Raw genomic sequence first — 19,118 nt, 5'->3', positions numbered from 1 at the left:
TTTTTATCAGCTGTTTGGACTCTCATTCTGACGGCACCCATTCACTGTGAGCAAGTGATGCAATGCTACATTTCTCCAAATCTGATGAAGAAACAAACTGAGGGTGAGCACATTTACAGCAAGTTTTTATTTTTGGATGAATCATTCCTTTACATTATGTGTAAATTAGACAAATGCATTTAAATATATTTCATCTTGGGCCTGAAACATACTCTAAATGCATGACCGTAGAATGCCAAAGTCTTGGGATTGATTCCCAGGCAATGCATGAGCTGATCAAATTTAGACCTGAAATGCAATGCATGTTGCTTTGAATAAAAGCATTTGCCAAATGCATTCAAATATAAATGGCAAACGTGGAATCTCAGTTTTGTGTGTTGTTGTAACACAAATTGTGGGATCATGCACTGCATTTGCAAAGTATACTTCAGGCCTGATTCTACTGCATCATTAGAGAAGCCACAAAATGCCAAATATTCATTTCATGTCAATATTCACGACAGATTATCAGCAAAAACCTTCACTAGTAGAGCGTGCAATACTGTAGTCACTTGTCGGTCTCTTGGCATCGTCGTGTTTGTTAGGAACGTACCAGCTGGTGACGTCGGCGTTTAGATGTAAACAGCGTTCCAGTTAATACAAATAAAACACTTACAGGAAGAGGAACATAAACTCAATGTTATTCACAGAAAAAGACGTACCCTCAATGGAAAATGGGAAATCCGTTTGTGCTTTTTAGAGTCGGGTTTGTCTTCTGTTCACTGTTGGATGGAGAATCTCACATGGGTTTTTGTGGAGGTTTTGATACTTTCTTCTCGTATGACCCTGCGTGCTTGTATCCGGAGACGTATCCGGACGTGTCCACCACTTCCACCCGCCCTGCCTTGCCCTTCCCGCGGCCCGTCTGGTCGAAACGCTCCTTGTGCGATCCCGTGAACTTGGTGGTGTCAGTCAAACGGGACACGGTCGGGGAAGCCACGGCTCTCTGTGAGTCCAGAAAGAGACTTAATCAATTACGGCTTTTTTATGTTTTTGAAAGAAGTCTCTTCAGCTTACCAAGGATGCATTTATATGATCAGAAAAACAGTAATGTGAATTTTAATGTGAAAAATAACTGTTTTCTATGTGAAAATGTTAATGTAATTTATTCCTGTGATGCGCAGCTGTATTTTCAGCATCATTACTCCAGTTTTCAGTGTCACATGATCTTCAGAAATCATTCTAATATGCTGATTTGCTGCTCAAGAAGCATTTCTGATTATTATCAATGTTGAAAACAGTTGTGCTGCACAATATTTTTGTGGAAACCGTGATACATTTTATTTTTTAGGATTCACAGATGAATAGAAAGTTCAAAAGAACAGCATTTGTTTCAAATAGAAATCCTTTGTGACATTATAAATGTCTTTATTGCCACTATTGACCAATTCAATGCATCCTTGCTAAATAAAAATATTAATTTCTTTAAAAAAAAAAAAAATCCTACTGACACCAAACTTTTGAACATTACTGTATGAGCTCATGGTGTCTTCATATTTATATTTATCATCACTGCCATATATTCATCAGTATTATTACATTTAGAAATCAGCAGATGGTTTAGTTATTTAACTGTAAACACACTTCATTCGTATAAATTTAAAACCAATAATAAAGAAATAAGTGAGTAGACTTCATCAGTATACCACAGCAAAGATTCCCAAACTTTTTCAATTATTTAACAACAAATTCACATGTTTTGGTTCTTTGATGTTGGTAAAGGGTCACATTAAATGCAGGTGATTTTTTTTTTTCTTTTTTAATGTTTTATTTTTATTATATAAATTCATTATTTAACATTTTTATGATTTAATTATAAGCTTTTAAATCAACTCGTGAGCCTCGGTTTACATTTATGCATTTATCAAACTTTTCTCCAAAGCGACTTACAAAAGTTTGAGAAAAACAGGACACTATCAATGCTTTTTCGTTTAGAGAAAGAACAGCACGTCTGCTGTGGGCTTTACCGTAACTCCAGATATAATGGGCGACTTCCCTTCTATCATTTTGTAAACCTCTTGCGCGGCGTCCTCGCTACTCTTATCTTTGCAGCGTTTCCTGGCGATTTCTGCCAGCGCTTCTTTGAACTGGCTGTATGTAATAGTGCGGGCAGATTTGTTCCTAGAAAACAATGACAAATGGATGATAAACTCGTCAGCATATTTGGTGGCATCAAACATAAACACAGAGCAGAGCAGAAACATGCAAGACCTGATTAAAAGAGCTTCTGTAAACACATGAGAAATGCTTTGAGAGACACTGTAATGAAAATATCAAACATAATTAGCAGCTTGGATGCTGTGCTTGTGTGTTTCACATGAGAAATAACACAGGGTCTGAACAACATGAGGGTCAGTAAATGAGGATTTTTGCATGAAATATGATTTAAAGGGATAGTTCACCTGAAATTGAAAACGTGCTGTTAATTTACTCGCCCTCAGGCAATCCAAGATGTAGTTTATTTCTTCAGTTGAACAGTAAAGAAGATTTGTAGCTGAAACTGTGGTCCTTGCTGATTCATAAAATGCAAGTCAATGACTGCTGGCACTTTGAGAGTCAAAAAACGCACATCGGGCATCACAAAATTAATACCCGTGACTCCTGATGATATATTGAGGTCTTATGAAGTGAAACGATCAGTCTGTGCAAGAAACTAAACATTATTTACAGCATTATTACCTGTAAACCAGAGCCTCAGGTAAACGGTCCAAAGTGATGAATCATTCAGCACTCCAGTTGCTTCAACAATCATTGAACTCAAGAAACAGTTCGACTCGGACCGAAGACTGATGAGCCGCTGATCTGCGCATGTGTGAACCAAACACTTGAATGAAGAGGCTGAATTAACTTTTTCATGGCTTCTCATCGTTTATGTAACAAAGTGAGCTGGTGAAAACTAGTTTATTCACTTTATATGCTTTAGACATAAAACATCCATGTTTCACACCATTTTTGGGTGCTTTAATAATATAATTGCGCATACGTTACGTCGTTGCGTGATTATGTAAACAAACTAGTGAACTGAACCAGTTCATTGAAACAAACTGTCCAAAAGAATCAGTTAATGGAAAAGAATCAGATTTGCCTGAGGCTCTGCATTACAGGTAATAATGTTCAGTTTCTTGCACAGACTGATTGTTTCGCTTCATAAGACCTCAAGATATCATCAATAGCCACAGCTATTAATTTTGTGTTTTTTTGACTCTCAAAGTGCCACTAGCCATTGACTTGCATTTCATGAATCACCAAGCACCACAGTTTCAGCTAAAAAAATCTTCTTTACTGTTCATCTACATCTTGGATGGCCTGAGGATGAGTAAATTAACAGCTAATTCTCATTTTATGTGAACTGTCCCTTGAAGTTTGCATGGTAAGTGCTTGGATAAAGGCCACTGAAAGTGTTGCATGAACTGAGAGCAGACGCGGTGTAAACAGCCGTGTGTGATCACACAAACATGTCAGTTCTGAGAGACCCGTTTTACAGTCTTTCATTTCAGAGGAAGAAATGCACTTCTAATCGTCTTTAAAAGAGAGGAAATGCTTGCCGTATCTGTAGTTGCTGCCATCAAGGGCAGAGCGTCCAATCAAACTGCACGGTATTTCGTTTACTTCAGTATGATAAACAGTTTTGGTACTGCGTTTGCTCGCCAAAATCAGCGTCCCAAAGCAGAACCAGTGGAGAATGGCTGATTTATCTGGTCTTGAAGCAGGATTTGCATTATGACTCCAGGCAAGCACTTACAGCAAATGCATTCGGCTCGTAAAGCGACACTTAAAACGGCGCGTGGTAACACAAACACAAACAGCCTTTACCGTGGTGATTGAGAACCTAAACAAAAGCCCATAAGTCCATCGTCTCCCCCTGCTGTCACAGCAACAAGCTTGGGTAAACACGCCTCTTTGGCTTTATAATTAATTTGAGCAGTTTTGTTTGTGCGATCCTTCAGCGCTGCTGCCTAATGTCAGCCGCTGTTCTCTCTCTCGCTGCTGACCTCTCTACTATGGGCATGTGCTGAATGCTTTCATATTTATACATATTCATAGACAAAGATACATATGCTGTTATTAACACATAAAACAACCGCTCTGCATCATATTTGCTGAATGAAATGTATGCTACATATTGAATGCTACTTTTTGTCATTAAAGCCAAAACTTTTATTTTGATAAGTGCATTAAAGCTGACACATACTGTAAGTATCATTTGAAAAATTACAGTTAAAAATTCTTATTTTATGGGGGTAAAAAAAAACATATGCGGTATGATGAAGTTTTTATTGATATTTTTGAACTCAGCATTATCAATTAGGTGGGCAAATCATAGGAAGTCTTGTTTTTGGAGAATTTAATCAAAATGAAACGGGTTTATGATTAAAACAAGAACAAATATCTGCCAATGGGTTCAGAAAAATTCACTTAATTGAAACAGAAAAGTAATTTTCATTCCCCCATTGACAGATGTTTTTTTTCTTTTAAGCATAAACATTTTGTTCAGTTTCTCAGAAAACAAGACTCATTTTCTTCAGTTTGCATCTCAGTTGCATCTTGATTTACAGATGTTTAAACATGTATTGGAAAACAAAAATGCTGTGGAAGATAATTTTTCCGCAGTGCATGCAACATTTAATGCCATGACTTTATGATACAAGACTTTCTGCACTGATTTAAGACATTTTTAAGGCCTTCATTTGTGGCAGGGAAAATAAGACCTTTTAAAACCCACAGAAACTCTGTCTATTTGTCTGTAATATGGTATTACGTGCTGAATGGAGGAGTATTGTAATGTTTGCATTGCTGTGTGTTGCAGCTTTAATTGTGCCGTGGCTTTATCAAGCATCAGTAACATAATCGGTCACAGGCCACACTGATTAAGCGACACGCGTGCCTTTAGTTCTGATGCTGTACGACTGCAATCTTGATCTTTGGCCTGAGCCTCTGTACACATGCTGACTACACGCTCTGTTTGGCTCATGCAGTCAAGCTCAAAAGGTCAAAAAACAACTGTAAAGCATCAAAACATTTTGCTAAAATAACTTACATTTTGCTTGCTTGCTTACTTTAAAAGACCTGGAATATAACAAGTTGAAAACGAGTTGTTTGGACTACTCTCACAACATTTTCATGTTTTTTTTTTTTTTGTCCATGAAATAATAATAATACTCTTATATTGGACTGACTTCCTTTTTGGTTGCACTTTTCCTTTAAATGATAATGTATGCCACATATTGCATGCATTGGTTCTTTCTGCTCAGCCACGTTGTTCTGACGCTGTCTAGCAGAATCATCTTTATTCTTGCTCAGTCAGGGTGAAGAATCTCTTCACTACTGCAGGCTTGATGAAAGGCAGAGAATATCTTCTATGCATAAATACTACAAAGATTTTGATAAATTCATTCTCCTATTTGAAGAAACCAGCACTGTTATCTAAACATCTGAAGACTGGATGTTTAAAGGCGAGATCAGTGTGTACGATGCTCTATATTAAGGGCACATTATTAAAATCTGGCCCTACTGAAGCAGCGATGACTCTTTCTGTCCTGCAGTCATCAGGGTTATTCAGCATGAGCCATCATGGCCTGTGGCTGTGGGGGAAGAACCAGAAAAACATCAACACAGCACAACTCCTCTTCACCGCAGTGTTATTTTACTTTCATTGATACACTATTATACTATATTGTTTTTGTTAATATTTTGAATAAGATTTTATTTTTTGTATATATTTTCATTTAATTTTTTGTGTATTCTGTCATTTAAAAAAAAAAAAAGTATATTATTTATAGAGATGCACCGATACTGAATTTCTCTGCCGATACCGATAGCCGATTATTCAGAATGATATCGGCCGATACCGATAGCCGATTATTCAGAATGAAACGGGTTTATGATTAAAACAAGAACAAATATCTGCCAATGGGTTCAGAAAAATTCACTTAATTGAAACAGAAAAGTAATTTTCATTCCCCATTGACAGATGTTTTTTCTTTAAGCATAAACATTTTGTTCTGTTTCTCAGAAAACAAGACTTATTTTCTTCAGTTTGCATCTCAGTTGCATCTTGATTTACAGATGTTTAAACATGTATTGGAAAACAAAAATGCTGTGGAAGATAATTTTTCCGCAGTGCATGCAACATTTAATGCCATGACTTTATGATACAAGACTTTCTGCACTGATTTAAGACATTTTTAAGGCCTTCATTTGTGGCAGGGAAAATAAGACCTTTTAAAACCCACAGAAACTCTGTCTATTTGTCTGTAATATGGTATTACGTGCTGAATGGAGGAGTATTGTAATGTTTGCATTGCTGTGTGTTGCAGCTTTAATTGTGCCGTGGCTTTATCAAGCATCAGTAACATAATCGGTCACAGGCCACACTGATTAAACGACACGCGTGCCTTTAGTTCTGATGCTGTACGACTGCAATCTTGATCTTTGGCCTGAGCCTCTGTACACATGCTGACTACACGCTCTGTTTGGCTCATGCAGTCAAGCTCAAAAGGTCAAAAAACAACTGTAAAGCATCAAAACATTTTGCTAAAATAACTTACATTTTGCTTGCTTGCTTGCTTTAAAAGACCTGGAATATAACAAGTTGAAAACGAGTTGTTTGGACTACTCTCACAACATTTTCATGTTTTTTTTTTTTTTGTCCATGAAATAATAATAATACTCTTATATTGGACTGACTTCCTTTTTGGTTGCACTTTTCCTTTAAATGATAATGTATGCCACATATTGCATGCATTGGTTCTTTCTGCTCAGCCACGTTGTTCTGACGCTGTCTAGCAGAATCATCTTTATTCTTGCTCAGTCAGGGTGAAGAATCTCTTCACTACTGCAGGCTTGATGAAAGGCAGAGAATATCTTCTATGCATAAATACTACAAAGATTTTGATAAATTCATTCTCCTATTTGAAGAAACCAGCACTGTTATCTAAACATCTGAAGACTGGATGTTTAAAGGCGAGATCAGTGTGTACGATGCTCTATATTAAGGGCACATTATTAAAATCTGGCCCTACTGAAGCAGCGATGACTCTTTCTGTCCTGCAGTCATCAGGGTTATTCAGCATGAGCCATCATGGCCTGTGGCTGTGGGGGAAGAACCAGAAAAACATCAACACAGCACAACTCCTCTTCACCGCAGTGTTATTTTACTTTCATTGATACACTATTATACTATATTGTTTTTGTTAATATTTTGAATAAGATTTTATTTTTTTTGTATATATTTTCATTTAATTTTTTTTGTGTATTCTGTCATTTAAAAAAAAAAAAAAAAAAAGTATATTATTTATAGAGATGCACCAATACTGAATTTCTCTGCCGATACCGATAGCCGATTATTCAGAATGATATCGGCCGATACCGATAGTTATGTGCAAGTTCAAATTTGACGTGATCGCATTTGTGCCAGTGCATGGTCTGCACTGCTCCAAAATGTCTGCTCTGCTCCATGCATAAAGCGTGCGTGATTTCTGATCACGTGATGAGTGTGAGAGAGGCGCTTTCAAATGCAAGCGCTTTGGGAGCAGAGCCTGGTTTATACTCGCCACATCAGCACGAGCAGCAAAAATGATGAAACGATGGCGGACATGACAGAGGATTTGGTTTTCAAGCGAAAGTAAAATAAAAGACTGCTTCTTAAACCAGAGAAGGTGAACATGTTTGCCTTTGCTGTTTATCTCACGTTACGCTATGGAGGCTTTCTTTAAATGTTCTTTATTTATTTAATTCCTCAGTGGAGGATAGTGAAATAAATTGCTTTTAGCGGCCGATACCGATTGTTGGCCGATACATCGGTGCATCTCTGATTATTTAAAAATAATATTAAGTAATATATTTAATAATAATTTATTAGATAAATATATAAATTCTTTATTTAATAATATTAAATAATATATTCAATAATTAATTATTAGATAAATAAATAAATTCTTTATTTAATAATATTAATAATATTACTTTTTAGTAGAGGGCGACGATAGTGGATTTTACCGATACCGATAGCTAGGTTGGACTACACTGGCCGATACCGATTAATCAACCGATAGTTTTTAAAATGGATACTGAACGAAAACTAAAATAGAGCTTTACTATTTTTAAAAAAACAGTAACAGTACTGAACCTAACCTTGTAAATGAATAAAAATTTAGTATTAATATTAATTATTATATTGATCATTAAAGTTATTTCATAGTTCACTAATGTTAAAAGAAGAAACTTTAAAATTTAAAAATGAAGCCTATTAGTAATAGTAAATGTTGAAATGAAATGAACACTCTAACAAGGAACAATACTTCTACAGCTTTCATTAATGTTACAAATGGACTCTTATTGTTAAGTATTGCCATTTCATTTCAACAGTCATGCTTAAAGATAGCCATCTTGAAATACCTACACAAGGCCATATTAAAATTACATGCACAAGTTATTGATATTGTATGTGTACTCTCACATTTTATTTGCTGCTATTTTAGAACACTGCATAATTATCTAATCAAAATATATATAAAAATGCAAGTAACCTACTGTGCAAAAGCGCAGCGCTGCGTCTTGGAGAAGTCACAGGTGTCACACACAACAGACGCATCACGTTCAATTCAAGAAGCGGTCTAAAACGGTTTATTTAATCACCAAACGGACATAAGTTTGCTTCATGTGGCATAAATGAGTTTGAAGTTCAGTGTTTAAAAAAACAGAGGAAACGGAAAGAGAAAGTGCGATCTATATTACAGCTCTCTATATGAAGCATACAGACTGTATTAGAGCCACAGAAAGACAAACATTTTGCTGAAAAATGCACAAAACATAATTTATAGCCTAGGGTGAAGTCATTATGTAAATTAACAATGATTTGGAACGAACATAATGTTATTTAATGGAAAACTATGTGAATGGCGCTCTATTCCGCGGCAGGATTATCTGTCGGCTGCATTTAAATGCGCCTTTGAAGTTTCCCGCTCTGTGCAGCGCTCAGTGTCACATGCCAAAACAAACAACACGTGCTGTCAGTGATTTCCACCTCTAGAGGCCGCTCTCGTGCTGTATAATGACAGCATAGCATTCTCAGCCACTACAGCAACAGACGCAACACGGAAAACTATCGGCATGGATTTTTGCGATAACGATAGTTCCGCAAATCAACTAATCGGTGCCGATTAATCGGCAAAACCGATGAATTGGTCGACCTCTACTTTTTATAGTTTTAGTTATTTTAGCACTTCAAATTAAATTAAACAAAAAACTGTTTTAACTCGTTTAATGTTTAAGTAACAATTTTTTTTTGTTTTATAGAATGCATATTCAGAAAAAAAAAAAAAAAAGTTTGTTACAGAAAATATTACAGCTACATTCCTACACTGCAATGCTTATTGCACTGATTCAATATTTTGACACATGCGATTCTTTTTTTTTATCCCATCTGTTAACATCCACATATTGCATAATGCACAGATCAGTTAAGAAATGCAATTTTCCTCAGTTTCCTCAGTCCCTCTGACACAGCTTGATAAAAGAGGCTGTATGATTTATGATTTAATATGACATGCACATTTGAGGGACGAATAAATACATGCATATTAATCTGTCACTCACTCGCGTCTTCCCTGCATGATTTGCTAACCTGACTTGAACCTGCTGTGAAGGATTGGCACATTAAGAGGAGAATCGGATGCGAGTGAGTAAAAGTGGGTCAGATGACCAGATGTGATTTAAAACCACATCTGAACAAGGCCCAAATCAGATCTCAGTGTTTTTGCTGTTTACACGCATGCAACATCTGTGTTTATGTGTATGGGACACGCTGTGCCAGATGTCTGTGAGAAAATCCTATTGGTTGACAGTGTAATCACATCCTACCTAGACAGCACTGAGCATTTCAGGCACAAAGCTTTGGCCAAAATCAAAGACAGCATCGCATGCATGCTTCATAGGCAATACAATCCCAGGATGCAAGTGTTAATTGTTGCTCAAATAGTAGAGCATGGCACTAATAATGCCATGGGTTTGATTCCCAGGGAATGCATGAACTGAATAAAAGTGTCTGCTAAATGCAAGAATGTAAAATGTAATTTCACACTGAAAAAGCAGAAGATCAGGTTTGTAAGTTCATCTAATTGTGCATATCAAGTCATTAGCTTTGCATCAAGAACAAAACAACAACAAAAAAATCAATTTATCTGTGTAGAAAATTAATGTGACTTTTACTTCCATAACCAGCCTGTTGTGCTCTAGTCCTAAACATTGTTGAGGGTAACATATTACAACTAATGCGAGTTATGTAATCAGATTACTTTTTTCAAGTAACAAGTAAAGTAACGCATTACTTTTTAATTTACAAGGAAAGTCACTTTTCAAATAAGCCTTTTATATATGTAAAACATAATTTATTAATATAAAACAAACAAGCAAGCCCAGCCCAGATGGGAAAAAGTAATGCAAATATAATATAATGCGTAAAAAGTAATGCACCTTAGTAACTTAAGTTACTTTTTTAGGGAGTAACACAATATTATAATGCATTACTTTTAAAAGTAACTTTCCCCAACACTGGTCTTAAATGTTTAAAAGTGGTGCAAATGCTGACTTACTTGACTTTGGAGAAGACTATGTCCACGTCTGTGAGCGTGATGCTCTTGCCATCGATGACGCCGCAGTCTTTACACAGTTTGGACCAGTTCTTGCCGTTCATCTCTTTGCCGGTGGCTCGTGTGTCTCCGTGGATGGCAAAGCGGCGGAAGGACTCCTCCAGCGCGGTGATCTCCACAGGCGTTTTGGTTCCCGCTCCTCCGTCGCTCGTGCCGTTGGACGCGGAGGACAGGCGTTTGGCCGCGTGATCTTTTGGGTGTTCGCCGTGCTGACGCATGGGTGAACTGTTGGGTACGGGGTGTTTGGCGGTCTGAACTTTAAACTCCTCCATGTTGCTGGTGAAGAACGTGAATGTTAATAGTTAATATTGCTGCAAAAGTGTGTATCTTCCTTCATTATAAATGACACATGATTTGATGATATGTAATGCAAAGACACGATTAAGTGACACTTACTGTAAGTGTCTAAATACTTTTTATGTCTGTATATCTATAATGAAGATCATAGTTACACTGGTAATATTAATTATGTAATAATATATTTGGTGTATAGATATTATATATAATATCTGAAATATAATTTGCATAATTTATATATATATATATATATATAACAAATTATAATTCAAGTAATATATGTGACCCTGGAGCACAAAAGCGGTCATAAGCAGCACAGGTATATTTGTAGCAATAGCCAAAAATACATTGTATGGGTCAACGATTTTTCTTTTATGCCAAAAATAATTAGGATATTAAGTAAAGATCATGTTCCATGAAGATATTTTGTAGATTTCCTACCGTAAATATATCAAAACTTAAATTTTGATTAGTAATATGCATTGCTAAGAACTTCATTTGGACAACTTTAAAGGCGATTTTCTCAATATTTAGATTTTTTTGCACCCTCAGATTACAGATATTCAAATAGTTGTATCTCAGCCAAATATTGTCCGATCCTAACAAACCATACATCAATGGAAAGCTTTATTCAGCTTTATATTATTTTCAAAAAATTGACCCTTATGACTGGTTTTGTGGTCCAGGGTCACATATATATTTAATAACATTTATTGTATAAATATATATATATATATATATATATATATATATATATATATATATATATATATATATATATATATATATATATATATAGATAATTGAATGTAAACGTGATGAGAATGTGAGAATGGATATATATATATATATATATATATATATATATATATGTAATTATTATATAATATTTAAAATATAATGCACATTTTACACACATATAGCATATACATTTTATATAGTAAATGAATCTCCCACAATTCCACACATTTAAAACATGCAGCAGCTTTACAAGATTTTTAAATTCAAGTTTACAAATACATACACCTGAACAGTTATTTTACAGGAATTTAATGAAAATACATTTCTCTTCCTGTCATAATCAACTCAACATGCTGTGTTTCGCGGACAAATCAATTCAAGTTCACAGCCATTTCAAACAGCGAGTAAAAGTATGACACAGCTTAGCTTTGCTTAGCATCTCAAGTCTGACCTTTGCCCTCTGCTGCCCCTCCAGAGCTCTGAACCCACGTTAGCGTCGCTCGCTCCGAGTCGCTCTTCGTTTTTCTTGATGCAGCTGAAACCACAACAGGAGTTTTGTAGTGAATGAGAGTATTAGACGCTTAAAAGAAAAGAACAAGGCAGCAATAACACGAATATTAGTTTGACAGTTTTGAACTTGAGTGTTTTATAACGTGAAGCTGCTTTAGATTCATTCATTTGTTCTGAATCATCTCATCTTCTGGTTTGAGTCCAACAAGTTCCAAATAAATAAAGGAGATGAAGCATTTGTGAAGCAATTCACTTGATCACTAAAAATAGGCATCATCTCATGATTATGTAATACTTGTATAAAAAAAGATTTTTGGGTTGAGTATCCAACAAAAATAACTATATTATGACTATGTATACCTTTAATATGATATGAAATGACTATAATATCATGATATTGTATTTTAATGTATTGTATTCTTGCACACAGTTTGCTTCAGGTCAAACATTATGAAGATGAGAAAAACATTATGTAACCATCCACAATTAGACACAAATGCTCAGCATTACTCACTCACGCTGGTTAGTTCACGTTTAAAACTTTCACAAGAGCAAATGATCCAGATTGAGTGTCGAAATACAATCAAAATGATCTCATTTACTTTAACACTACACGATTACAATCAAACTGAAAGCAAAAGATGACATTATTCTTTAGAAATCAGTGCAGAAACATCTCAATCGTTCAAAAACCACAAGTCCACAAAAAAACAAAACCAACCGTGATTGGTCGCTTCACACGGTCTCTTCCTGTCTAAGTGGGCGGCACTTGGTCAGAATAACCCACAATGTGCTGATGTCAAGCGTCTGACTAATCTCACACGATTTCAGTCACACATTTGTCCTGGTACCAACACCAGACACTATAATCGCTAAAACTACACCAGACAATGCTCACCTCCCAGAAGCTCCCATAGTGCACTGCAGCAACCGCATTAGCCCTGCGATGTCATGGCAACGCCAAATTCAAATCCGAAGCTTTCTATGTTTCAAACCACTAAACGTTATAAAGCTCAGCCTGGACCTTCTGTCCCGAGTCAAGCGTCAGGCTACAGGAGCTGGATCTGTCTTTATGATTGCACAACAGAGCTCTGTAGGCCAAAGTGAACTCCTCGAGTACAGTCAATGTACAAGAGGACCCTCAAAATCCACTTGAAGATGTCCCTATTCAAGAGCATTGTGTTTTACTTGTCTTTCAACAGAGAAACAAACCTTTCTGAATCACTCTCAATAATGTCATTCAGCTCTATAGGCCCATTGTGCTGTCCAGTGTACTACACACACTCGCGACATCGCCACTATCGCTGGCGTTAGCGGGGCAGAGTGAATAAATGATAACATTCTTATCTTTCTTGCTAAAACAAAGAGTGACCGAGAAACATGGAGGAATGCAAACATACGATCAATGCAAATCTGATCTTTTGCTTTGTGTCCATCGAGCTGAAAATAAAGAGAGAAAATAATTAATTGCATGAAGCGTGTTTTATTTGTAAAGTATTTGAAATCGCTGGTTCATAAATGTATTATATATTTCAATAAATAATTACATTATTTGTGAAATAATTACATTATTTGTGAAAAAATAAAATAAATATATAAATAAATATATATATATTTTTTATTATTATTACAATCAAATAACATATATATGAAATAATCCCTATATATATATATATATATATATATATGATATTAAATTTTGTCACAGATTTTTATCATAATAATATAATATTTTATAAAGAAAACTTTTTATTATTATAGGCCCCTGTATGTTAACAGGTCTTCCTGCATTTTTCCTCTAAAAATAAATGTTTTCTGTAAAATAAAATTTATTACTATTATTATTATCATCATCATGATTATATTTATTCTTAAACACTTTATTTTTATTTTGTAGTAAAATTGGAAGTGTAGTAATGTTAACAATAGTTACTACTAATAAAATATTATATAAAATATAAAATATTAATAACAATAGTAATATGTTATTTTAATATTTGTAATAATAATAATCATCATCATTATAATTAGTCATATTGAAATTTCTTTGCCCTACAAGCAAACCTGGTGTTCTTCTATTTTTTATTAAATATTACATTTTAAAATTGCAATAGTAATTTTTAAATAGAAAAATTGCAACTAGACTTCCCCCAATTACATCATGCAGCCCTATAATGCACATATATACACACACACACATATATATGTTCACTCTCATGAACACACCCAGTCAATATAATTTCTGCAATCATTACCATCATAAAACTGACACTGCTAATAAACGAAGTCAAAATAACAGATTTCATCATGTTTATTATATGATGCATGTAAACGCAACTATATAATCTAAGCGAGTGTAATTTGAGTGAACAGGACAGACATCTGCTGCTGTCTAAACCTGGAGGAGATTCTGGGAACTTCACAAAAGAAGACGGATAATGATGGAGCGTCAGAGAGGAGAAATGCTTGTTTACATGCGCACAGACCTCAAGAGAATCTGTGATTGGTGGAGCACATGATGACATGCATTCGCCTTCTGGTCATGAGTTGCACAGATGAGAGCACACAATAAACTGACCTATTTTAAACAAAAAACCCTATTTATATCTGCCAAAAATGGATATGGAATTCAAAAAATTAAAGTGACATAAAACACTGAGGACAGAAAGAGGATATGATGTAAACAGGAAAAGGTAAAGCACAGGAAAACCTGAAGCCCTCAGAGTTCACTAAAAACAATTATTCCTTTTAATTTTAAAGTTTTAGTAATTTCATAATTTTTAATAGTTTTAGTTTTTTAAATTAACTTAAAAAATTTTTTAATTCTTTTATTTTTCAAAATTTTCATTAGATTTTTTTTAATTAATTTTAATTTTATTTTATATTATTTATTATGATTTTAGTTTTAGTGTCAGTTTTAGTAAACTATAATAACCCTGACAAGATTGGACTGTTCAGATAAAAACAATATCACAAAGAAGGAATGCATGAACTGGTAAAACACCTTGAATGCGATGCAAGTTTCTGTGGATAAAAGCGCCTGCCAAATGCATAAATATAAATCTAGAAATCTAGAGCAGACAAACATGCCCTCAGATCACCCTGCTGCTGCTGATCAGGTCAACTACATCTTTATTACATCAGACGTCGCCCGTCTAGTGTCATTCACTCAATTATACAGACATGTGTCTGTCCCGTCGTCGATGTCCTTACACTCACTGTTTCTCCAGCGTGAGAGGTTCTGCATACACTGACTCTGCAACAAAGCACTAATGATTCCAGCACAACTGGAGCTATGACATGTCAGATATACAATACAGGGCTTGTTTCAGGGCTTCACCTTTAATCTTAAGGTCTGTTCTGGGTGTTGGGGTAATGTTGAAGTCAGAGGTGTAGTGTTTGTCTGACACAACCGAGAACTGAGAAATCTGGGCCAAACTCAGCGAATGGCTGCGTCCTCTGCTCAGGCGAAGATAATCTACTGACATATGGACGAGACAACTGTGATGAGAGACCAAATGAAAAAACCTCCAGCATTTCTCCAACTCTGAACAACAGCACAATCTCAACTAATATGAACATAGATAGATAGACATATGGATGAATGGATGGATGGATGGATAGATATATAGACAGATGATAGATGGACATATACTGTAGATAGACATGGATGGATTGATGGATAGATAGATATATAGATGGATGGATGGATGGATGTTAGACAGACAGATAGATAGAGATGTAAGAATGGATACAGACATGGATGGATGGACGGACAGACGGATAGACATAGATAAATGGATGAACGGATGGATGGATAGATAGACATATAGGTGGATGGATGGATGGATGTATAGATGGATAGACAGAAATATAGGTGGATGGATGGATGGATAGACAGATGGATGGATTGATGGATAGATACACATGGATGGACGTACAGATGGATGGACAGACGTATAAGATTGATAGACAGATATATAGATGGATGGATGGATGTTAGACAGATAGATAGAGATGTAAGAATGGATACAGACATATGGATGGATAGACAGACGGATAGACAGATAAATGGATGAACGGATGGATGGATAGATAGACATATGGATGGATGGATGGATGTATAGATGGATAGACTGAAATATAGGTGAATGGATGGATGGATGGATGGATGGATAGATAGACATATAGATAAATGGATGAGCGGATGGATGGATAGATAGACATATAGATGGATGGATGTATAGATGGATAGACTGAAATATAGGTGGATGGATGGATGGATAGATAGACAGATGGATGGATAGATGGATAGATGCACATGGATGGACGTACAGATGGATGGACAGACGTATAAGATGGATAGACAGATATATAGATGGATGGATGTTAGACAGACAGATAGATAGAGATGTAAGAATGGATACAGACATATGGATGGATGATGGACAGACGGACGGATAGACATAGATGAATGGATGAACGGATGGATGGATAGATAGACATATAGATGGATGGATGGATGTATAGATGGATGTATAGATGGATAGACTGAAATATAGGTGAATGGATGGATGGATGGATAGATAGACATATAGATAAATGGATGAACGGATGGATGGATAGATAGACATATAGATGGATGGATGTATAGATGGATAGACTGAAATATAGGTGGATGGATGGATGGATAGATAGACAGATGGATGGATGGATAGATAAATGGATGAACGGATGGATGGATAGATAGACATATAGATGGATGGATGGATGTATAGACTGAAATATAGGTAGGTGGATGGATGGATGGATCGATAGACAGATGGATATATAGATAAATGGATGACCGGATGGATCGATTGACAGATGGATGGATAGATGCACATGGATGGACGTACAGATGGATGGACAGACGTATAAGATGGATAGACGGATATATAGATGGATGGATGGATGTTAGACAGATAGATAGAGATGTAAGAATGGATACAGACATATGGATGGATAGACAGACGGATAGACAGATAAATGGATGAACGGATGGATGGATAGATAGACATATGGATGGATGGATGGATGTATAGATGGATAGACTGAAATATAGGTGAATGGATGGATGGATGGATGGATGGATAGATAGACATATAGATAAATGGATGAACGGATGGATGGATAGATAGACATATAGATGGATGGATGTATAGATGGATAGACTGAAATATAGGTGGATGGATGGATGGATAGATAGACAGATGGATGGATAGATGGATAGATGCACATGGATGGACGTACAGATGGATGGACAGACGTATAAGATGGATAGACAGATATATAGATGGATGGATGTTAGACAGACAGATAGATAGAGATGTAAGAATGGATACAGACATATGGATGGATGATGGACAGACGGACGGATAGACATAGATGAATGGATGAACGGATGGATGGATAGATAGACATATAGATGGATGGATGGATGTATAGATGGATGTATAGATGGATAGACTGAAATATAGGTGAATGGATGGATGGATGGATAGATAGACATATAGATAAATGGATGAACGGATGGATGGATAGACAGATAAATGGATGAGCGGATGGATGGATGGATAGACAGAAATATAGGTGGATGGATGGATGGATAGATAGACAGATGGATGGATGGATAGATAAATGGATGAACGGATGGATGGATAGATAGACATATAGATGGATGGATGGATGTATAGACTGAAATATAGGTAGGTGGATGGATGGATGGATCGATAGACAGATGGATATATAGATAAATGGATGACCGGATGGATCGATTGACAGATGGATGGATGGATAGATGCACATGGATGGACGTACAGATGGATGGACAGACGTATAAGATGGATAGACGGATATATAGATGGATGGATGGATGTTAGACAGACAGATAGATAGAGATGTAAGAATGGATACAGACATATGGATGGATGATGGACAGACGGACGGATAGACATATAGATAAATGGATGAACGGATGGATGGATAGATAGACATATAGATGGATGGATGGATGTATAGACTGAAATATAGATAGGTGGATGGATGGATGGATATATAGATAAATAAATGGATGAACGGATGGATGGATGGATAGACAGATGGATGGATATATAGATAGACATCGACGGATGGATTGATGGATAGATACACATGGATGGACGTACAGATTGATGGACAGACGTATAGATAGATAGATAGATAGATAGATAGATAGATAGATAGATAGATAGATAAATAGAGACCAATCGATCGATGGATAGATAATATCTATATTTTGATTTCTGTATTTAAACACGTTTCTCTCCGCCGGTGTTTATGTAATCGCTCTATACATTAGCAGCATCACACAGGCGTTATATAAACTCAGCAGAGCATCATGAAGAAACACGTGATCATTGTTATTGTCATGAACGCTGTGTGCAACAAATAACATTACTGACAAACACAACAAAACCAGTACGGAATTACGCAACGAAGCAAAAATGAAAGTAAATCAAACCGACTTCCGTGACAACGATCAATAATGAAGCGCGAAATCTGCTCGGTTTGTTTTTGAGGTAAAATGACAAATACATAAACGCGCTCGTGATCAATCACACAATATTTGAGCTTCAAACGCGATTAAATCAGACGATATGATAGAAACGCGCAGCTGTAACGGACAAAACACAGTCTTACCTGAATGACGCCTCTGTCGTTTCCTTCTTTCTGTCAGTATCTAGAAGAACATGTTTATATCAGACATCCGCGGGAATGAGAGGCGCGACGCGACGCGACGCTCGCTGCGATCCGCGCGTGAATGTGCGCTGTGCTGCTGAGCGCGCGCCTGAGGACGAGCAG

At 36.1% G+C, this 19,118-nt stretch overlaps 1 protein-coding gene across 2 annotated transcripts; it reads right to left on the bottom strand.

Annotated features, from left to right (window-relative positions):
* Window positions 1-7: 7 nt before the first annotated feature.
* LOC131521786 (tubulin polymerization-promoting protein) lies at window positions 8-19,103 on the bottom strand. 2 transcript variants are annotated; one of them, XM_058746840.1, is made up of 6 exons: window positions 18,957-19,095; window positions 15,577-15,717; window positions 12,178-12,261; window positions 10,632-10,964; window positions 2,007-2,160; window positions 8-985 (listed from the first exon to the last, which is right to left on the bottom strand). In XM_058746840.1, the coding sequence occupies exons 4-6, from the start codon at window positions 10,958-10,960 to the stop codon at window positions 779-781; spliced, it is 690 nt and encodes a 229-aa protein (XP_058602823.1). In that variant the 5' UTR covers window positions 10,961-10,964; window positions 12,178-12,261; window positions 15,577-15,717; window positions 18,957-19,095; the 3' UTR covers window positions 8-778. The 2 variants fall into 2 exon arrangements, with proteins under 2 accessions (XP_058602823.1, XP_058602822.1); XM_058746839.1 differs by lacking the exon at window positions 15,577-15,717 and having other exon boundaries at window positions 18,957-19,103.
* Between the last annotated feature and the right edge of the window lie 15 nt (window positions 19,104-19,118).

Source organism: Onychostoma macrolepis, chromosome 16 (genome assembly GCF_012432095.1).
Source record: "Onychostoma macrolepis isolate SWU-2019 chromosome 16, ASM1243209v1, whole genome shotgun sequence".
In the NCBI taxonomy this organism is placed as follows: Eukaryota; Metazoa; Chordata; class Actinopteri; order Cypriniformes; family Cyprinidae; genus Onychostoma; species Onychostoma macrolepis.
Note: the sequence above shows the minus strand (reverse complement) of the source record. Positions and strands in the feature narration are given on the sequence as shown.

Coding starts and splice junctions, on each gene's coding strand:
- LOC131521786 (XM_058746839.1), bottom strand. CDS start 10,960: ATGGAGGAGTTTAAAGTTCAGACCGCCAAACACCCCGTACCCAACAGT. Junction 2,161..10,631: donor ATAGTCTTCTCCAAAGTCAA/GTAAGTCAGCAT, acceptor ATTGTTTTCTAG/GAACAAATCTGCCCGCACTA. Junction 986..2,006: donor CCATTATATCTGGAGTTACG/GTAAAGCCCACA, acceptor CTGGACTCACAG/AGAGCCGTGGCTTCCCCGAC.